Source organism: Lepisosteus platostomus, chromosome 1, assembly GCF_059453375.1.
Source record: "Lepisosteus platostomus isolate fLepPlt1 chromosome 1, fLepPlt1.hap1, whole genome shotgun sequence".
Lineage (NCBI taxonomy): Eukaryota > Metazoa > Chordata > Actinopteri > Semionotiformes > Lepisosteidae > Lepisosteus > Lepisosteus platostomus.
This window is the reverse complement of record NC_142611.1, coordinates 6,654,487-6,673,734: the sequence shown is the minus strand read 5'-3', so window position 1 is coordinate 6,673,734 and position 19,248 is coordinate 6,654,487. Positions and strand designations below refer to the sequence as shown.

Genomic DNA, 19,248 nt, shown 5'->3' with positions numbered 1-19,248 from the left:
GAAATAATGTACCAGTGCATGACTGTGATAAGCTACACAGGGCCACTAGGATTTAGTGAATTTGTATCAGCTGGGGACATTGCTGGTATTGCCAGATTCCACCTTTGAAGAGATATGCAGGACAGATTCTAATCAGGTGTTACTTTTATTTAAAACAATTCACGGATATGTAGAAAACTAACTAGCATCTTGTGCTTAATGAACTAAACAGAAAAAATCTTGTATCTCTTTTTAAACAGACCTGGTTAATGAGCATTCATTACTTTCAGTAATTCTACTAATTATTATGTTTTCTGGGGGTGTATCACTGCTAGAAATCCATTTTGCAATAACTAATTGTTAAACTATAGATGATATCATTTTCTGTCATCCACCACATATATAACCATGTATTAAATCCTGCTTTCTCAGGCCGTTTAAAGAAGTGATACAAGATGGTCAGATGTGAGGAGAGAGGCTCCATGGTGTGTAACTTACTGTGCAATAAACTAGCACATGTCCTCAGTGACTGCTGTTGCTCTTCACAGGTACAAATAAGACGTCCATCGCAGATCAGGAACACAGTAGCATTGGGCACCCCGGCATTGTGCTGAATGGTGAAGAGCAGGGAAAGGCACAGCGGAAGTGCCGACACAGTGAGTGCTTGTTGGTCCTCACCGATGCAAATTCTTTTCCTCTAAGATGCTGTTTGCGACAGGTTGTCTAAAAATAAAAACTGTGCGCGCAGAGGTTTTAAATTTTGAAAAACAAAGTGACCTAAATGACCTATTCTTGCTTTTAACTTGTTTCTCGTTTCTTAACCAGTGTTCGTCCTAATTTATATCAATGATCTAGACCAATTCTGTTAGAATTAGTCAATTATTCCGCATCTGTAACCTGTCAAGTTTGGAAGACTGTACAATGGCCTGTGAAACTGCTATCTTATTGAAATCGACAGTCCAGCTATTATGAAATTAAAACCACATATTCCATATTAGATGATCACGGTAATATCAGCACTGGACAAGATATAGATACATATAAGATATTGTATTGGGGTTTTTCAAGTGCTGTCACCCTGGTAGAAGTGTGCGACTCCTTTAGCGCTGTGTATTACCAAAGCACAAACACAAAACAACGTGGACAACCTGCGGAACAATCAAGGAGTTCATTGACGACCACACCCACACCTGACATATGTGTCAGTCTGTGTATCACTAGTTCTCTGTGGGATAGCTACTCTTGCTGATCTCCCCACAGGACTTCGGAAGCGCGCGGACGGCTATGACGCGTGGCTGAACGGATACGACACCAATGTAATAGATGGAGACTCCACAGGAAGCCCCTGTCAGGTTATTCCTGTTACCGTCGACCCCCCAGCCACACCAAAACCAACAACCGTTCAGTCAACGAAAGCGGGAAGAGCTTCACTGCCAAACCCCCAATTGCCCCCCCAGGTAACAGACAGGCCTCGGGCCCCCTATGGAGGATATGTGATTTTCCCTTATAATCCAGCTAATGGCAGACCAGCAGTGTATCGGTATGACACTACTAATGGCTTAGTTCCCCTGCAAGGAGTATATCCCAGCAACAGGCTGGTGCCAGCAAATGGCGTTATTCCCACATTTGGGAGGGTTTTAACAGTAGGAATCCTTCCAGGAGGTGCAAAGATTCCCGCTGGCCGATTTGTTCCAAACACTGGTGTTGTGCCATCAAGCAGAGTGATTCCCGTCGTTCCTCTTGCTCCTAAAACGCAGACCCCCATCAACGGGCATTCCCCAGGAAGAAGACCATGTGTCAGGACTGGGCTAGTCCCCAACCAACAAGTCATCGGCACACAGGGGGCCACCAACCAGTTTTATCCCACCAACCGGCTGGTTCCCATCAATAAATTAGCCCTTCAGAGCAGATTTCTTTCCAGCAACAGTCTTGGGGGCAACGTAGGTTTGGTGCGCGGCCTGGGCAGGGTTTTAGGCTCAGGGTCATCTGAAGAGGGCAAAAGGAGAAAGAGGGAAGCTGACCCGGAGGACAGTAGCGTCGTCAGTGACAAAGAGGCCTTCTCGCTGTCGCGCTCCATCAGAGAGCTCGTGGCAGGACGTGGAGGCGAGACGAATCCTGCCGCAGTGAAAACTGTCAAGTCCTGAAAACACACCTCTCAAGCAACAAGCAACACAGAACGACTGAACTGCAGTACTTCTCACTGAGATTTAACAATATTATTAAAATCCGTAGATTAAAATGTCTTTAAGGTGAAACTTTTATTTACACTTTTCAAAGAAAACATTCACAAAGTGTTACCTGTCAGAAATAAAACAAGTATTTAATTGTTTTAGGGGCAAAAGTCCCCTTTTTATCACGTATTGTTTTAATGTAAACATCTATGAATGTAAGATTTAAATCAGGCTGTTTTCTACAGATCTCAGATCCATTCTCTTATAGATTCTCCCTCTTTTCTATAAAAATTCTTTATAAGCCATAAACTATTTGAATGTCGTCATTTCAGAATTGCTAGTGCTCTTAAACTGGTGTTAGGAATGCAAAATACTAGAACACTATGAATGTTTCAACAAATTATATGTAAATTATTTTATTATTTAAAAAATTTAAAACTATTACATGACTTTGTTGCTAATAATGAATGTGTCTTTAAATAAATCCACTTGCAAATAATTAAAGTTCTAATCCTTGAACTAGCATGTTGATTTATTAATACCCATGTAACACTTTTACTCTATGTTTTGATCTCTGGTCGAATTGCTCTTATGATGCATTTTCCTAAATACTGCAGAAAAAAATAAATAAAATAAACCTTCTTTCTCTCCCTTCAGAATATTTGCATTTCACTAAATCACACACTAGTGCATGAAGCATCTGTACTAAGTAAATCAGGGGCCTTTCTGTTGAATGGCAGGCTTTAATATAGTGCAGACTTCTATCAGCTACAATGCAACTCACAGTATGCAACAAAGTCATTCAAATCATTGCTCAAAATGTCTGACTTGCCTCTTTTTTATGTTTGCTTTAAAATACATTTTTTAAACCACTATGTATAAAATATTTAAAAAATCTAAATTAAAATATAATCAGCTGGTTTCTAATTACTATTAATATACAATTACTAATAAATGTGTATAGTATACAATAAAAAGGTAGTTCCATTAGGGTTATACAGTATTGTGACATAAAGTATCGCATTTGGAGTTATGGTAGCAATGTGGTAACAACATCCACTGCAATCACTGTTTTAAATTAAATTGTTGGTCTCTAGTACAGTATGCATACTTTATGACGAGTGCAGGAAAGCAGTAATGTTGTGCCCTCAAAGTTTTTTTTTTTGTCTCCACTCTAATAACAAACTAGACATTTGCTTCAAAGAAAACAGTCAATGATGAGATTTATCAAACAATGCACAACCAAATTTGTATTTTTACATTTATTTGTATAAAGAGCAAAGTAGAATGGACATATTGCATTTTTATACAACTCTTCCCCAGTGATCACTGCTGAGACAATAGCATACATGGAACTAAAATAAACTGCACTAGTTGTGAATTCAAACTGACTATCTACAGGTCTGGGTACATTCACATTTTTAACTCGTTATATATGGTAAGATTTAATTTGTATGGTTCTCTATTTTTTATGCTCTGAATAATCCTTTCCACGCAAACAAAATATTGCAGCAGAACTAGCCTTTGAATGGAAAGCAATACACTGGGGAAGCAGATCAATTTTTAAAAAGTCAAACTGAAGCTGCCTGAAAATAAATACAGCATAGGGACATACACTGCAGGTGTATGTGCTACCCGTTGATCACATGAAATCGACACTCCCCTCCGATATTAAAACTCAACATGAGGGAAATTGGCCTCTGTGGCTTCACGGATTGAACTTCCAGAAATCTGAGAAAGACAGGAAATGGAAAATAAAAATTGTTCAGAATAATTGGAAAATCAAGTGCAAACTCTGCAGAAACATTTTCCAGAGCAACAGAATAAATGTGTTCACTTCTTGATATAAGATAGAATTGTCATGAATATAGCTGCCCCCCTAAAAATCCTGTCAATTTTCCTCTCAACCAACATATTTTATTGAACTCAAAGTCAACCATGGAGTTAAATTTCAGGTCCTGATGTTGCCAGTAATATTGCTTCATATATAAAATGCGTAACAAAGTCATGAAACTGAATCCATCACTGTCCTGCAACCAACAACATGGTAGTGGTTCATTTCAGAGGCAGTACCACCAGCTTTCACTCCTGGTCAATACCATTAAACTATTTGCGTCTGGATAGACTGAAATTGGCATAAAGGTGAAATGCACTACGTTACTGCTAAGTAATCTAAAATATTCTGATTTGCTATGAAAGCATTGAGGGAAATGGCTCTCGAACAGCAGTTCACACTACATTGAAACACGCTGCTGAAATGTACCATCTTCTTTGTCACACCAGTAAAGGGGCTTACCCAGATCACAATTCATGGTCTGTGACGTTAGCACAGTCCAGTTCTTTAAACTGTCCTGTTATATCTGCTATGTGCCCCAGAGCAAACCTGCGCACTTTCCAGAACAGAGGTACGAGGAGAAGAGAAGTGAAAAGAATAAGAAAGCCTTGTAAGTCTGAGGTTGTGGCTGGATATAAACCAGCCCTGTAAAGACCTTTCTCGTACATTCAGGAGTAAATGCACAGGGAAGCCTTAGAAATATAACATGAGTATTTGGAACCAGACCTCTCAGTATATATTAACAATCCTTGGAAAAATAAAGTTATTTAAATCTAAGTCATTATTTTTACAACCGGGAAAATGACAGGCCTTATTACCCGTTTGACAGGGAAATTTCTGACTTTGTTTACATCCCTGCTGATGGAGGTCTATGAAATTCATGATGGAATCAGTTAGTGCCTCTTTTCCTTTGTGTAGTTAACATTAGCATTTGAATCATACCGATTTAAGCTAAGACTACCTTGCACCCTTGTGTTGTGTCTTAACCTGAATACCAAACCATGTACAAAAAAAGAGAAGCAGAATCATCTCAGAAGCAGGATAATCCTGCTGGGTCTCATTTATGTTTTCTGCCTTTTATCAGTACATACAGTATTTGTATATACTGGAGGCACACTAGATATCTTATACACCCAGCTTACTGTACACATAGCATAGCATATACAGTACATACTACGAGATTCCTACAATACAATAGAAATAACTGAAACATCACAATACTAAAGCTATAATGTGATGATGGAAGCAGACAGGGATTTGCTTCTGATCCTTTCACAACTAGATGAATAACCATAAACAATGGGTTATAGGAAACGTCTTGGAAAAATATTAAGATGGTGTAAGAAAAAACGTAGACTGTCCGGTTAAATACCTAGCTGGGGGTTTTATGATGTGTCATGAGAAATAGTGCCCAGTAATCATGTCAACTTTTGCATGTGGGCCTCAAATACTGCATCATACCTGTTGCAAAGCCCCATTAGAATGGAGGTCCATGGCAGCTATAGAAGGAATGCGGCACTCTGGGACTTTCTTGTGCTCCTTCTTCAAGTGTTTAGAATGTTTGCCTGTGGGAGACATAAGCATTCCCTTTTCTGAACAATCAAAATGCCATAAGCATTCATTTACTTTCTTAACCAACGCAGTTCTGCAGCCTATGTCATTTACTCAGAGATCCTTGTCAACGACTGAAAACTATCAATGTTACTGACCAAAGGAATAAAGGTGCCTGCCCTGAAGTGTACTCCAGTAGTGAATGAAAGGCACAGGCACTGTTCTCCAAAATTATACTGCATTTATATTGATAAAGTTGTCTTATAAAGACGTACATTGGTGAGATGAGAAGAAAAGGTGATCGTTAGCTGTCTTTTAACAATAATTGATATGGAGAAATAAAAAATTACAGACTGAAGTTATTGTTTGACATAATGATACAAAATGTATGCCTAGTATGTGCATATAATATTTATACTTTAGTGTGTGACGTGTACCTTCACCTCCTTTTAGGTCTGGAAAATGGCTATTCCTGAGCTCTGGGAGGTGAACGTCAGCTTTGCAGAAATCTCCTTTTTTCTTGGTCCCATTTCCTGTGCGATCAGGTTGAACCGAGCGCTCGTGAATGATGCTCCTTTCAGAGGTAACCTAAAGCCACGAAGAGCCATAACACACTGTCAGTTAGGAAGACTGTTAAAGTTTCCAGCAATTACATCTATACTGTATAATATTTTCAACTGGGTCAACGTCTTAAACGAGAATGCTGTATTCTTATAGTCGCTACTGAAAACATAAGTTAGGATTAATGAAGTTCTTCACTTCTGCTTTACAAGCCTTTCAGGTTCTTTGAATTAATCCGTGAAGTTATCATAGCCTTTTCATAATGCAACAATTTAAATAACTGAAAATATTTTATATGAAAATAACCTTCAGCACAAGATTTTCATGTTATGACAATGATGCTTGTCATGTTCACATTTCTCAAGAAACTGTAGCAAAAAGACTTTGAAAAGCATTATCACCAAATGGCTGAACAATTTTAGTTTGATACTTATGACTGACATCATAATACTACAGTAGGTAAACTGTTGTTGCTTTTTTGCTAATACCTGCTAAAAAATGAAAATTAAAAAAATCCTTCTAAGTGGCACCAAGCCTCTAAAACCCATTTCAACATGAGGTTTCACAGTTCAGTTGTGGAATAAGAACATACGAAATCTTTAATTTCTAACAGAATGTTTTGATTTCTTAAAATAAAAAAAGACAAGTCCAATCCTGAGATCAACAATAGATAATTAATCTGGAATGAGGACTGGGGAGGGATATAATTTATCGCTTTTGCCTGTTTCCTGCCCTTAATAAGTAATTACTTTGTGGCCAGCACTTGTGGTTTATAAAATTCTGAGAATAGAGCCATTTCCGTATGGGATGATACCAGTCTAAACGTGTTTGAGTGTTCTTGGTTTATTACATTATCACAGACTTTTACATATACTGTATACTCTTGTACTTTAGTGAAGTATACCCGTGCAGCCAGGTTTCCAGTGCAGTGGTTGGACAACGATTGTTGGCATTTTTTATTGAAGACGTTTATATGTTTCTTCACCTTGTCATTTGACCTTCAAAAAAAAAAATTGAAAATGAATGAGAATACATTTCATGAATGATTAAAAAATAAACCGTAAATGTCCCTGTTTCCTTTGTAATCTTTCTTATTTTCTAATAATCCACATCTCGGAAATACAATATCAGCAGCACAGCATACTTCCCTGTACAGTAATCGTGAAAATATTATTTAATGTACACTTAATTTTGCAAGAGCAGCAAATATTAGCCAAATTACTGTCTCTTCAATGGTCATTTGTGCAGACATTATTTGCTGAAATCATTTATTCTCTTTATTTGAAAAGGGTATGGAAATGATTTAGTTGACCACTAACATTTTCTTTCATAAAAAACATTATGCAGTTATTAAAAAGTTCAGAGAGAAGCAGGGATTCTTTTCCATTGTAACAGGTTGTGCCGTATGTACATCGCATTTTCCTGACTTGATACAGTATGTTACATGTCACCGTGCAAACAGTTGTACCTGAAGCTGGGCGGCCCTGCTACAGGCCCAGCCACTGTGCTCAGGTTGATGCTGTTGGTAATGATGGAGGAGGGGTTCTGTGCAATGGGAGGTCTCACAGGTGCTGCTCCAGTTTTAGAATGATCTTGGTTACTGTTTAAATCTTTCATAGATGGAGGCAAAGTTTTGCTGTGGATCATCAGGCTCTCAGAAGCCTTCTCCAATGCCTCATTCCCATTTTTGGTACAAAGTCTCTCCGATTTTTCGGTGTCTGATCTGGAGTCTGTTCCCCTAGGAGTTTTAAAGTCAGGTTTACTTTCTTTGACTTTTATGTTGGTATTAGAGTTCTGAAAAAGGGAAGAGAACAGAAAGGAGAGGTACATGGATTAACACATACAGTATTCAACCTTTTGTGAGTGGAATATAGGAAAGATAAGCTTTGAATAATTTTCAGAAACAAAATATATTTTGTACCAGCTTTGTATTTTATTTCAAAGGTATATTTGCATAACTGTGAAGCAACTGTAAAACTTCAAAAGGCAATGCAAATCACAGAACGTTTTTAATCACGTGGATTACAACACAATTTATCTTCCTGGAGAAATTTGAAATATGCCAATTTTATCGAACAGTTTAACTTGATATCACTGAACAAAAACCAAGTTAATGTTCATCAGTGTGTCCTACACTAGTTTTATTCTATGCAAAGTAGGCGATTAATATGTTCAAATTCCTGCATTACAGAATAAACTGCTACTAGTTTCATTAACTTTCTCCTTTGGGTCTGAAGATGTGACCTCTCTTCATACTGGGATTAGAGAAAGTGCACTGATCTTTCCTCTTGCATGGTAAAGCTTTAATGAGAAACCTGAAATGTTAAACTCACCCATTGTGTTAGTGTCTTTTCTTCCACTGGAGAATCTTCTTTTTCCTTTTTTGTCATTTTGGACATTTTTGGCAAAGAAGTGTTTTCTTTTAGGTGCTTCTCAATCTTCAAATTCAGCTCCTGTGTAAATCTTTCAAATGAACCATGTGTATATCTATCAGTTATGTGACTCTCTATTGGTAAGTCATTTTTTAGAGAAAAAATGTTAGGCATTTCCAAATAACTTACAAAAATTAAAATTGAATTAATATATTTTTTAACTTTATATTCATAGAGAATGACAACTACATTCAAACCTCAAGTTTACAATCATTAAGGCAACATTCACTGATGCAAGTAATCTCTTACATTCGTATATTACATTTGACATTTTATAGGTTATTTCATATTTTAGATGTTTTAAATGAGGATGAAATTTGAGCACAAGTGAAATGACAGAGCATTATTCAAAGACACTCCTATTGAGGTCAATGAAACTTTAAAGATGTTTTTAGATCTAATTTAAATATTTAGCATCTTAAGAAATCATAATAAATACTAAAATAAAAACTTAAAATTTAGGCTTAACTGAAGGATGGGCATGAAATGCTTTGTAATTTTGCTATAAGAGATGATAGTACAACATTGCCATCTGCTGCAATCAATCCTTTCTTCTACTCTGCTGTTCAACAGGAACGTGCAAAACACGATGCTGGCCTTCGGATAAAGCAGCAGGTTTTTCTTACCTTTCAGTAAATCCATCTTTAGTGAAGTACTCGTGCTGAAGCAGGTCACTGCAGGGAACCCTCTTATCTGGGTCAATCTGCAAGCACTTCTGCAGGGGCAGAATTCAAATGGTTCAACACACTTTGGTAAGATCCTAAGCACCACCAAGATGTGTGGGTCAACAGGACATTCTAAGATTTTTAATTTAACGGAAAAGGGATTATGAAATAGATTCACAGAACAGAAAACCTAAAATGACAAGGTTGTTTGAACAGAACCCTGAAGTTTACCTACTTCATCCAGGTGGATGCTGCACATTGGTGGTGGTGTCCAGAAAAGCACTATATAAGTGTAAGCAATTATAATTATTATTTCTTCCAGATTTGTTTCCCATTTGCCAGAAGCATTATGTTACTGTATTCCATTTGGCTTGTGAAAATGTACAGTACCAGTAACAGGACTGAAAACCATAATGTCACTCATCAGATCTATTTCATATTTAAGTGATGTGCTTGCAGCAATTACAAAATTTTTTGTGATGATTTTTCTTATTATTAATCCTAAATTTTAAAAGAGTTCCAATGTTAGGCATTTTATTAATCGATTTCAGTGAGTGTGAAATCTGGTACTAAGATAATAAGCAGGTATATATAAGCAGGTATATCAAAACTCTTTATCATCATTTGAAATTATTGTAGAATACAATTTTGTAAGAAAACTCAAGTGTATTTATTTTATTACAGACCTTTATTAGGTCTAAGACTGTTGGTGAAAGCTTTGGGTATCGTCTCTCAACAGGCTCCTTCTCTTTAATTTCAGGCAGTCTCACACCAGCAAAAATGGGATTTTTGTAAAACAGTTCTTGATGTCTTGGTGTTAAATTACCTAAAAAAAAAGAAGTTGGCAGTACATGTTAAATGTCCTCTTAAATGTATGTCAGTTACTTTGAAAAAAGTACTGCGCCAGATGCTGTTTTGATAAAAACAGCTTTTAGTAATTTATAACATTTTTCCAGGATCCAATTTTGTTCCATGAAACATTACATTTAACATTTATATTAAAACCATTTGGATATCCAAAAATACTATTGACAGCCATGTTTTTCAAGAGTGCACATAAATGCCAAATCTTATCGATTTACCCCCAGCAGTTTTTACCATTATAGCTTTCCTGATTTTTAATGTCTTAAGTCAAAAAGATCATAAGTCTGAAGTGATACCTTTTATTTTCAATCCTTCAGGAAACACAAGGTCTGTGGACAGAAAAAATCCAGAAAAGGCACAGAAGACTTGAGTTAACTCACCAAAGCACCTCATAATATGATACAGCTGATCAATATCAGAATCTCCTGGGAAAAGAGGATCCCCTGTAAGCATCTCTACAAACAGGCAACCAATTGCCCACACATCCACAGCTCTGAAAAATAAGCAGTACCAATCGCATGACTTCAACATACTTGGGAAGGAACACACCAGACGACACATGATTGAAAATGCAGTCATTTTCCAGACTGTCAAATGGCATCAAAAGTCGAGTTGATATAAACCAAAAATCCTAAAACAAGAAGCATCCGTGGGTTTTTAAAGGTGTTTTATAAATAAAAGTTATTCATTATTATTAAGAGATAAGTACACTTGCTCCTACAACATACCCACTTTAGAGTCATTTGTCACTTGACCAGCTACAAGACCCGTGACAGCAGAAACCACGCATCTCTCACTGACATCACTGCAAACATGAAGGTCCCCACCCATGCTACAAGATGTCAGAGAAGTCCAAAGAGTCCTGACCTACTGCTCCCATACTTACCCTGGCGGTGGTATCTCAACTGTGAGCTATCACTGTGTGAATGCCAGTCACAGTCACCTAGGGATACAGCCAGAGATCTGTATCAGATTTAAATACAGTGCACGTTCATCACAACATTGTTGACTTACTTGCCATACTTAGTGTCTCCCACAAGCAGTTCAGGGGCCCTGTACCAACGTGTAGCCACATAGTCTGTGTAGACCTCACCAGGTGCTGCCATAGTCCTCGCAAATCCAAAATCACACAGCTTGACAACTCCATACTGAGATACCAAAATGTTCTCAGGTTTTATATCCCGATGGATTATCTGCAACAAGAAAGGCATATAATAATTATTTTTTCTAAATTGCGTTCAATCATGCTTACTGCCATAGTCAATACCTGAAGATGGGTCCAATGGCATCAGAACTCCTCACATAATCTTAATTAGGACGGTGTGAAAGGCACAATGTCCTGCAACAGATGGTAAACTAAGTAACTAGATTGTTTCTCACTGCTTCACTGAATTTGTTATTCTCTTTCTTTCACTGGAAACGAAAACTGGATAGATCAGTAGATCTGCATTAATTATACCACAAAAATGTGCTTTTGGACACAGAGGACATTCTATGCATCATAAAATCCTGTAATCATGTTTTTAAAATGTAGACCACTTCGAAAATGGGTGGGACAAAAATGGTTAATCAACAGCCACTCATAATAATCTGGGGAATCCTGGTCAAGGTTGGTCAAAGTTGCCTAGTGACACGACCCACACTCAAACCTGAGACGCCTAGATCGTGGAGCTCCACCTGCATTTGAGTGAGCGACTGTACTGCTCTTTAGCCTCGCTCCCCACAATGGTTAAGTGTAAATAACAACCATTTTTTTTGCCATGTCCATTTTTTCGTTGCATTGTCGGACTAGATTCAACAGCATTTTTACATTGTACTGTATGTACTTTTCAGAAAACGTTCCTGGAAAAAAAGCTAGCAAAACTCTCAACTAAGTAAAGCTATTGTAAGATTCATAAGTCAACAACAGGCAAATAGTATATGAGGGTTATTTTATGCCTTAGAGGACTTTACAGGTAGCTACCACAAAAGTTCTCAAGGTTTTCCCAATATCTGTAATGAAAGTAAATGTGTATCAAGTATTCAGACAGAGTGTAGCCAAATGCACTGCAGCTCACATTATGGTGGTGGCAGAATGCGATGGCCTTCAGGATCTGGAAGAGGTATTTTCTGACTCTGCTGTGGTCCAATCCGTTAGGATGCTGCTCTAAATCATCTAATACAGTGCGGTCCACAAACTCAAACACGAGATACCATCTTCTCTTCTTCTTGCAAACCTCAAGAAGATTGACCAGGTTCTCATGCCTCAGTTGCTGTAGTAAAACGAGAGAATATAACACCAATCACTAACAATAAAACGTATACTAGCTAAACAGGATATTAAAGGTTTTCTGTGCAAAAAGATGATGAAATAATCCCATTTCTTTATTGAAAGGCCACTACATATTCAAACCTGATAAGGGAACTGTGTATCTCAGCAACATCCACAAAATAATATCAGATGCTGATAAATCACCCAAGCTAGTTGGATGATAATCCTTTACACAGGGATATCATACACATACAAATTAACACTGGTTCTGTCATTACTTTATTTCTAAAAAAATGTTTCTACAAAAAAAGACAGTAGAACAGTCATCATCATTACCTAACTGCCTACTCCTCATGAGGCCCGAGGTATTAACGGCTTGATCAGAGCAGACCAGACTTCCCTTTCCTCAGCAACAGTCTCCAGCTCCTCCTGGGGGACTCCCAGCAGTTCCCAGGCCAGCCGAGAGATATAATCCCTCCAGTGTGCCCTGGGTCTCCCCGAGGGGGTCTTCCCAGTGGGTCGGTCGTAGCCGGTACACTTCCATTAGGAGGCACCTGGGAAACCTCCTCAACTGGCTCCTCTCGATCCAGAGGAGCAGCGACTCGACCCCAAGATCTTCCCAGACTGCCGAGCTCCTCGGCCAGTCACAGAGAGTAAGCCCAGCAGCGCTATGGAGAAACCCCACTCCTGCCACTTGTACCTGTGATCTTATTCTTTAAGTCACCACCCAAAACTTGTGACTGTATGTGAGGAAAGAGACGCAGATCAACCATAAAACTGAGAGCTTGAAGACTCAGCTCCTGCTCCACCACCATTTGGTACAGCATCCGCATTGATTCATGACCCTGCCATGACATGGTGGAAAGGCTTGGGTGCCCCAGGAAGCCAAGAGCTATGTTGTCAGGTGTTTTGTGCTCCAAGCAGTTTGTGTTTGGCAAACTGGTCTGAGGTGAGGGGCCAGAAAAAGAACTACCCTCCCATGATGGTTGAACTAAAACCTGAGAGAGCTTTGCCGGGTTTAGGCACACTGGGATCTCCTGGCTTCACGAGCGGAAGAGTTAGAGAGCATCCATGTAACCTGGCCAGGTTCAGCCCAAAATGGTTACTTGAGCCATTGTGTGGGCTCATCACCTGCAAGGGAGGATGGGAGTGATGCCAGGTGGGTGACAGGCATGAGCTTGACAGACCTAGATAGACTAGAGCTTGGCAATGGAAACTAGCCAGTAAAACAACAACAAAAATAATAATCGGAATTATTGATTTGACAAATATTACAAAGGTAACAGTTTGTTAAATACCTATGTGAGTACCCAGGTTATAAAGGTGTAACATTCTAAAGTCATTGATCTTATTTAAAAAAAAAATGGAATTTTGTCAAATAAATTATACAGGGTACATAGCACAAAACGTAAAGCACGGTAAGCAAGGCAAAAATGCATCACTTCACGTCACTGTGTTTCTTTTGTGTAAGTGTCGGGACACTTCTTTTCTCCCTCGACACAAGCAAGGTCTCTTTGGGTTCTTGTTACCTCCCATGAGCCCTCCTGCTCACGTCATGCCGGTGACACTCAGTTCTTCCTCTCCATCCCCTAAGAGTGTCTGATTGAACTCCTGTGCCCTTTCATATTCACAGCACGTCTCGTACTCACCTGGTAGTGTCTGATTGGAACCATAATTTCTTGTGTTCATATGGCACTTTTCATCCCAAAGCATTTCACATACAGGAGGGGACCCACTTTTAAATTTTGTTTAATATTCACACTGGTGAAAAACACTTTAAGCTCAAGATTTTGTTTTCCTGAATGTGTCCAGATGGGTGCTTCTGTATTCAGCAGCAGGTCATTAATTAACACAAACACTTAAAAAATATCAAGCAAAAGGACGTCTATCCGTTAAACAACACTGTTCATTATTTAACACCTCATAGGCTTATAATGAAAGGCACATACCTGAGCCCATTGACCCTTTACAGCCAAAACTGTGAAAGTGATAAGACAACAGAAGTAATATATCCCATTACTAAAATACAAAGGAGTTAAAAAACACCCCAGGGGTAAAAAAACACAGCCCTGTGAGTTAATTTTGCCAGTCTAAAATAAATTATAGTGAAGGCCCGTCTAACTGCAGCTCTGGAACCTGCCTAGGCTTGTTCACCCACTGTGGGGGTAAAACATGTTAAAAAAAATCCTGATCAAAGTTGCCGAGAAGACATTGTAACATGGCTTGCACACAAACTTATGAAGAGCCGCGTTTCTAGTGGTGCCCCTGACGACTTCATGATATATACTCTGACAAGAGATACCTTCTTAAAACTGACTGAACCCTCTGCTGTTGCTTGGAGAGGGGGCAAACTGCGAAGCTTTGGATCCCCAGAGCTTAATAAACTCCTATGGGAGTTTTTGTTTTTCTCTCCCCCAATGCCGAACATGTTTTTATTCTTGTTTGTTTCTATTCTATTTTTACTTTATCTTATTGTATTGAATAAATGATCATCCCATACCAAAGGGTGACAGATTTCCCTGGCCCAAATGCATGAGTTCATGTAACATACTCATCAAGCTGCTCTTCACCTATGAAGCTATCTGTGGCAAAAAGTGTATACCATATAAACTATGAAAGGGACAGGAAGTGAAAATAATGATAACACAAATTGTCTTTGGCCTGATACCTAAAAAGAAAAGTGATTTTAAGACATTTTCTTTCATTGTTTTCAGTTGTAAGTTTTTCCATTTCTTTAAAATGTACATTTACAAATCAGTTTCCTCATTTTGCAATTCCCAGCGGTCGTCAGCATAACATTTTAGTGCACACCCAAACTGACCCCAAGGAATGACAAACAGTCTTGGTCTCTTACAAGATGTGCAGTTAAGCCAATTCACACCAACACACCAAAGGAATAATGGAAACTGTGCAGATTAAATGCTAATCACAGGAAAGACATGGTTATGGATGGCAGGAAAAGTCTAACACCCCCAGCCAGCCACTAGATTTGTACCATTTCTCACCAACACTGAGCACTGCTGGTCAAACATGATCTGTACTGTAGCTCAACCTTGATGAGTACTGTACCAGTACTGAACATGCATTCGTTTTACACAAGGGCAAAAAAAGGGAGCCTAACTCTCATTCAGCTTTAAAAAGGAGCAGCATTTAATTGTTTACACATTCAATTAATTTCAGTATTTCAATCAAAGAAATGGTATTAGAACCTGCCAAATTAAACAGAGTGTTGTGCTAAAATGAAAGTTATTTAATGATCTCTAGGATGATACTGGTTTTGATCCCTGCTGCACAAGGATTCTGGCCTCCAAGTACACTCAGGGGTGTCTTAATTGGCTTTTGTCTTGGAGTCTATGAAAGGAAAATCAATTGGGTCTAGACTGCTTGGCTGAGTTTCCTCTGCAACCATCCCCACGATCAGCTGTCTGCGGCCATGAGAAAAAAAAAATCAGGCCACAGCATTATCAAAAGGGAAAGACTACTGTCTTCAACTACTCAGCTTTGGCCTTATACTGGGTTATAGGTTATCAGGCCTAAGTTATCAGCAAATATGTTAAACTATTTTAAAGACACTACAATTCTTTAGAAAGCAATGGATATTAAAAAGTAGACTAACACATTCGGCAAGATTATTATGTGGCCTGAAGTCAAATACAGACATTGGTCTGTTGACTCTGCAAATCAATTTCTTATCTAGTGGATGATAAATAGCAATGAAAGCAGTAACTTGCTTGCTTTTATTTCATTGGAATCTCAAATTCTACAAGGAAAAAAAACAATAACTTTAGCTCTAACATTACTACCCCCATTAAGGTTCAGACCCTTATAAAAAAAAAAATCAATACTCTAATCCCACGCAATAGTATAAAATCCTGGTTAATACTGAGAAGAAGAAATATAGACAATTATCATAACTCTTATATGCTTGAACGATTTATTGGTGCCAATTCTATGCTTATGCTCCTGCTTCTAAAACCTCATAAGAAATATAGTAAATGACCTCCAATTCTGAAGTTCTGTATTGCCTCAAAAAAAAGTTTTTATTTTTATACACACAGCTGTTGGCACAGGTTTGGAGCAATTTGCCCTTTGAAGCATTTAAAGCTCTTACATCATGCTCCCATAGGAATAATAGATCGATGTTCTTTGCATGTGTTTATTAAGGCATTGCGTTACCGCATCATTATTCGTTTCTGTGGAGCGTGTAGTTGGGTGACACCTGATCACCGCCCTTTAAATCCAGAACAGTCCCAAGAAAGATGTCCAAGCTCAGCCAAACATTACCTTTATTAAAGAAAACCTACATGCTATAAGCGTACTGTAAAGCACAGAGGGGAAAAAAACTATATTGGGTCTTTTCTGAAACGTGCTTTAAAACTTAGGAAGATAAGAGTCACGAATCAACTCGTTTTATTAAGTTCTTATGAGCTGTTCTTAAAAACGCAAATTAAGTGCTACATGTTCATTTATTAACTAAATCGGATTAATAATTAGATCACAATGCCAGGCAGGATGCGTTCAATTTTCAGAAAGTTTTATGTGTCTTGACGTGAAAGCCATCTGGCCTGCCGAGGCGTCACAAAAATCAAAACCGTCCCCCCCCCAAAAAAATGAAAAGACACTCACCTTCAACATTTTTATCTCCCTCATGGCAATTTTCTTCACCGTTTTGTCATCGTCGCTCTCCAGAAACTTCTTCACCGCAACTATCCGCCCGGTCTCTCGGTTCCTGCATTTCATCACCATACCGTAGCTGCCTTCCCCGACGAGCCCCAGACTTTCATACTTGTCCATCTCGCCTGCCGACACCAGCTGTCGTGGGGAAGAGTGGACATGTCCCGCTCGCGTGGGTTCGTGTTCTCGCCACGCAGCTAAGGCGGGTGATGCTAACTGCTGTCGTGTGGAGCTCAAAATGAGCATGACCACCTTTTTTTTTAATTATTTTCTACCGAGTTCGGTGGGGAAACAGCTTTTATCAACAACTTACAAACTGCCACTACTGATGAATGTTTTGGAAAGCTGTCTATGGATAAAATCAACGCACTCCCCCCCACACCCTAAGAAAGCTTTAAAACCACAATCACTAGAAAATGGGAAGGGCAATCGTGTGGTTAGGGAAAAAAAAAAGTTTACCGTTCATTTTTTTTCCCCGTTATGCGAAATCATGCGACTATTTTTTTTAAATACCTCATGCAGTTGGCTCTTGAGGGCTTTCTGCTTCATTGCCCAGATTGATTGCACAGAGTGAGGCACTTGACTTACTTGCAGTGGACGGGGCGCACTCACTCCATCAAGATGCAGACAATCTTCACTCTTGTGTGTGTTTTTGTTGTTGTTGTTGTTGTCGTTTCGGAAAACTGTACAGCTTATCCTTACATAGCGTTAATGAAAGAAAAAAAAAACCAAATACAAAAACTCGGTCGCGAAAGCGTCTCGGTCAGGGCGGGCGCGTCTCTCCGCGAAAGGACGCACACGAGTGGACGTGGAGAGCCGCAGGAGGGCAGCGGGGGGGCGGGGGGAGACTCGGGTCCGGGGCGGAGGAAGCGCCTGTTTGTTTTCGGCAGGGAGACGCAGGCAGGAGCCGCAGGGCAGCCGCGGCCGAGGCGTTACCAACGGCAACCGCTCCCCCGTTCCGTACACAAAAAAAAACGTTACGTCGCCGCTACTGCTGCTACGAGCCTCCTGAGGGCTTCTGCCGGAGTAACCAATGTCCCCAACGTGGCTTTACTGTGAAACTACAACAACAAAAAAGCTGGGCGGGAGATGCTAGCACCTCGTTATCTATGTCCGTCCTAAAAGGACTTACACAGGAGGGGACGCGCTTCGTCCGCCCCCGAAGTGTAGCAGCCACCCAGGTGACTTAATATCATGGCAGCGGCCATTATGGGACAGCAGCGCCAGATGGCACAATTCAAGCATGCCAATTGCACCCACCTGTAAAGGAATGCCGTTTTCCACCTGCCCGGGGGCGTTTTAACATTTGTCATTACAGAGCACTGTTTTCAGTTGCAAGTGCTAAAACGTTTAGCGACCCACCTTTAAAAGAAAATACCATAATCAAGAACCCACTGTGCAACCGGTACAGCTGTCGAAAGCCAATATGCTGCTATTTGTTTTTTCCGTTAGGAGAAATATGTAATACAAAACCGGATGATAAAGCTACTGTAAATTCTGGCCCTCGTTCTGTTGCATTTTTTAACGTTTCTTATTTCGACGCTCCGTTTCCGTTCAATCCGAATTCAGACTTAAAACCACCAAATTCACCATATGCCCACGCTGAAAAGAAAAATAATTTAATAAGAGTTTTGTAAACAACTCTTATAATGCATTTGCAAGAAAAAAAATCATTCGGGTTTTAGTCGGCTTAACTAACCCTTCCAAATAGCTTTTCTTCCATATCAAAATTGAAAAAATAAAACGTGATACGTTTTACACCTTGCTTGAATTTGAGGTGTGTCAAAATCACGGATTACGACTGGAAAATACTGGTTTTTCTTCAAACTTGCACCCAGCCCAAACGTTTCCATAAGACTGAGGTCTAAACTGCAAGACTTCTTACGCACCTACACATTCAAAACCCAGGCACCAATAAACAGCATAGTGATACTACATATAATCCGATACTGTACATCAACATGGAAATGACAATTTCTTCTTCAGTATGAGGAAGCACACACTATCTCTCGCAGAAGATCTTAACCAAACGCACTTAATTAGAACTCAAAACATTTTTACACGCGAGCGATAAATATTTCCAGAAATAGATTGGAAAATAATTGCTTTGTCGCGTCTTTGATTCTGTGTTACAGTACATTCAAGGTTGTTTGTTGTCTATGGCTGCATTTCAGCGGAGGCGTGGTCTCACAAATGCCAAATTTGCTTGTTATCGCCAAGATCTGGGGATTCAGTTTTTGGTCAGGGTAAATGAACATGGTTTGCA

General features: G+C 39.2%; 2 protein-coding genes across 3 annotated transcripts; one reads left to right on the top strand and one right to left on the bottom strand.

The window, feature by feature from the left end:
- Nucleotides 1–517: 517 nt before the first annotated feature.
- LOC148677608 (uncharacterized) lies at nt 518–2,809 on the top strand (the record flags this gene model as incomplete). The annotated part of the gene is made up of 2 exons (XM_088621661.1): nt 518–635; nt 1,240–2,809. Coding segments are annotated over 2 exons (1,002 nt in total), but the record flags the coding sequence as incomplete, so codon positions are not given.
- Nucleotides 2,810–3,404: 595 nt separating this feature from the next.
- On the bottom strand, nt 3,405–19,248 carry LOC148677607 (cyclin-dependent kinase-like 2). Of its 2 annotated transcripts, none has more exons than XM_088601950.1 (13): nt 17,571–19,248; nt 16,935–17,120; nt 12,115–12,309; nt 11,072–11,250; nt 10,438–10,550; nt 9,880–10,019; nt 9,155–9,243; nt 8,430–8,559; nt 7,565–7,890; nt 7,001–7,094; nt 5,979–6,123; nt 5,446–5,549; nt 3,405–3,881 (listed from the first exon to the last, which is right to left on the bottom strand). In XM_088601950.1, the coding sequence occupies exons 2-13, from the start codon at nt 17,100–17,102 to the stop codon at nt 3,822–3,824; spliced, it is 1,743 nt and encodes a 580-aa protein (XP_088458076.1). In that variant the 5' UTR covers nt 17,103–17,120; nt 17,571–19,248; the 3' UTR covers nt 3,405–3,821. The 2 variants fall into 2 exon arrangements, with proteins under 2 accessions (XP_088458076.1, XP_088457984.1); XM_088601858.1 differs by having other exon boundaries at nt 5,973–6,123; nt 17,571–19,245.

Bases quoted from the DNA above. Each gene is read 5' to 3' on its own strand.
- LOC148677607 (XM_088601858.1), bottom strand. From the start codon at position 17,102: ATGGACAAGTATGAAAGTCTGGGGCTCGTCGGGGAAGGCAGCTACGGT. The intron at 11,251-12,114 runs GTGAGCTGCAGT...TTCTTGTTGCAG, and splicing joins CATTCTGCCACCACCATAAT to ATAATCCATCGGGATATAAA. The intron at 3,882-5,445 runs GTATGATGCAGT...TGTCTTTCTCAG, and splicing joins CTAATGGGGCTTTGCAACAG to ATTTCTGGAAGTTCAATCCG.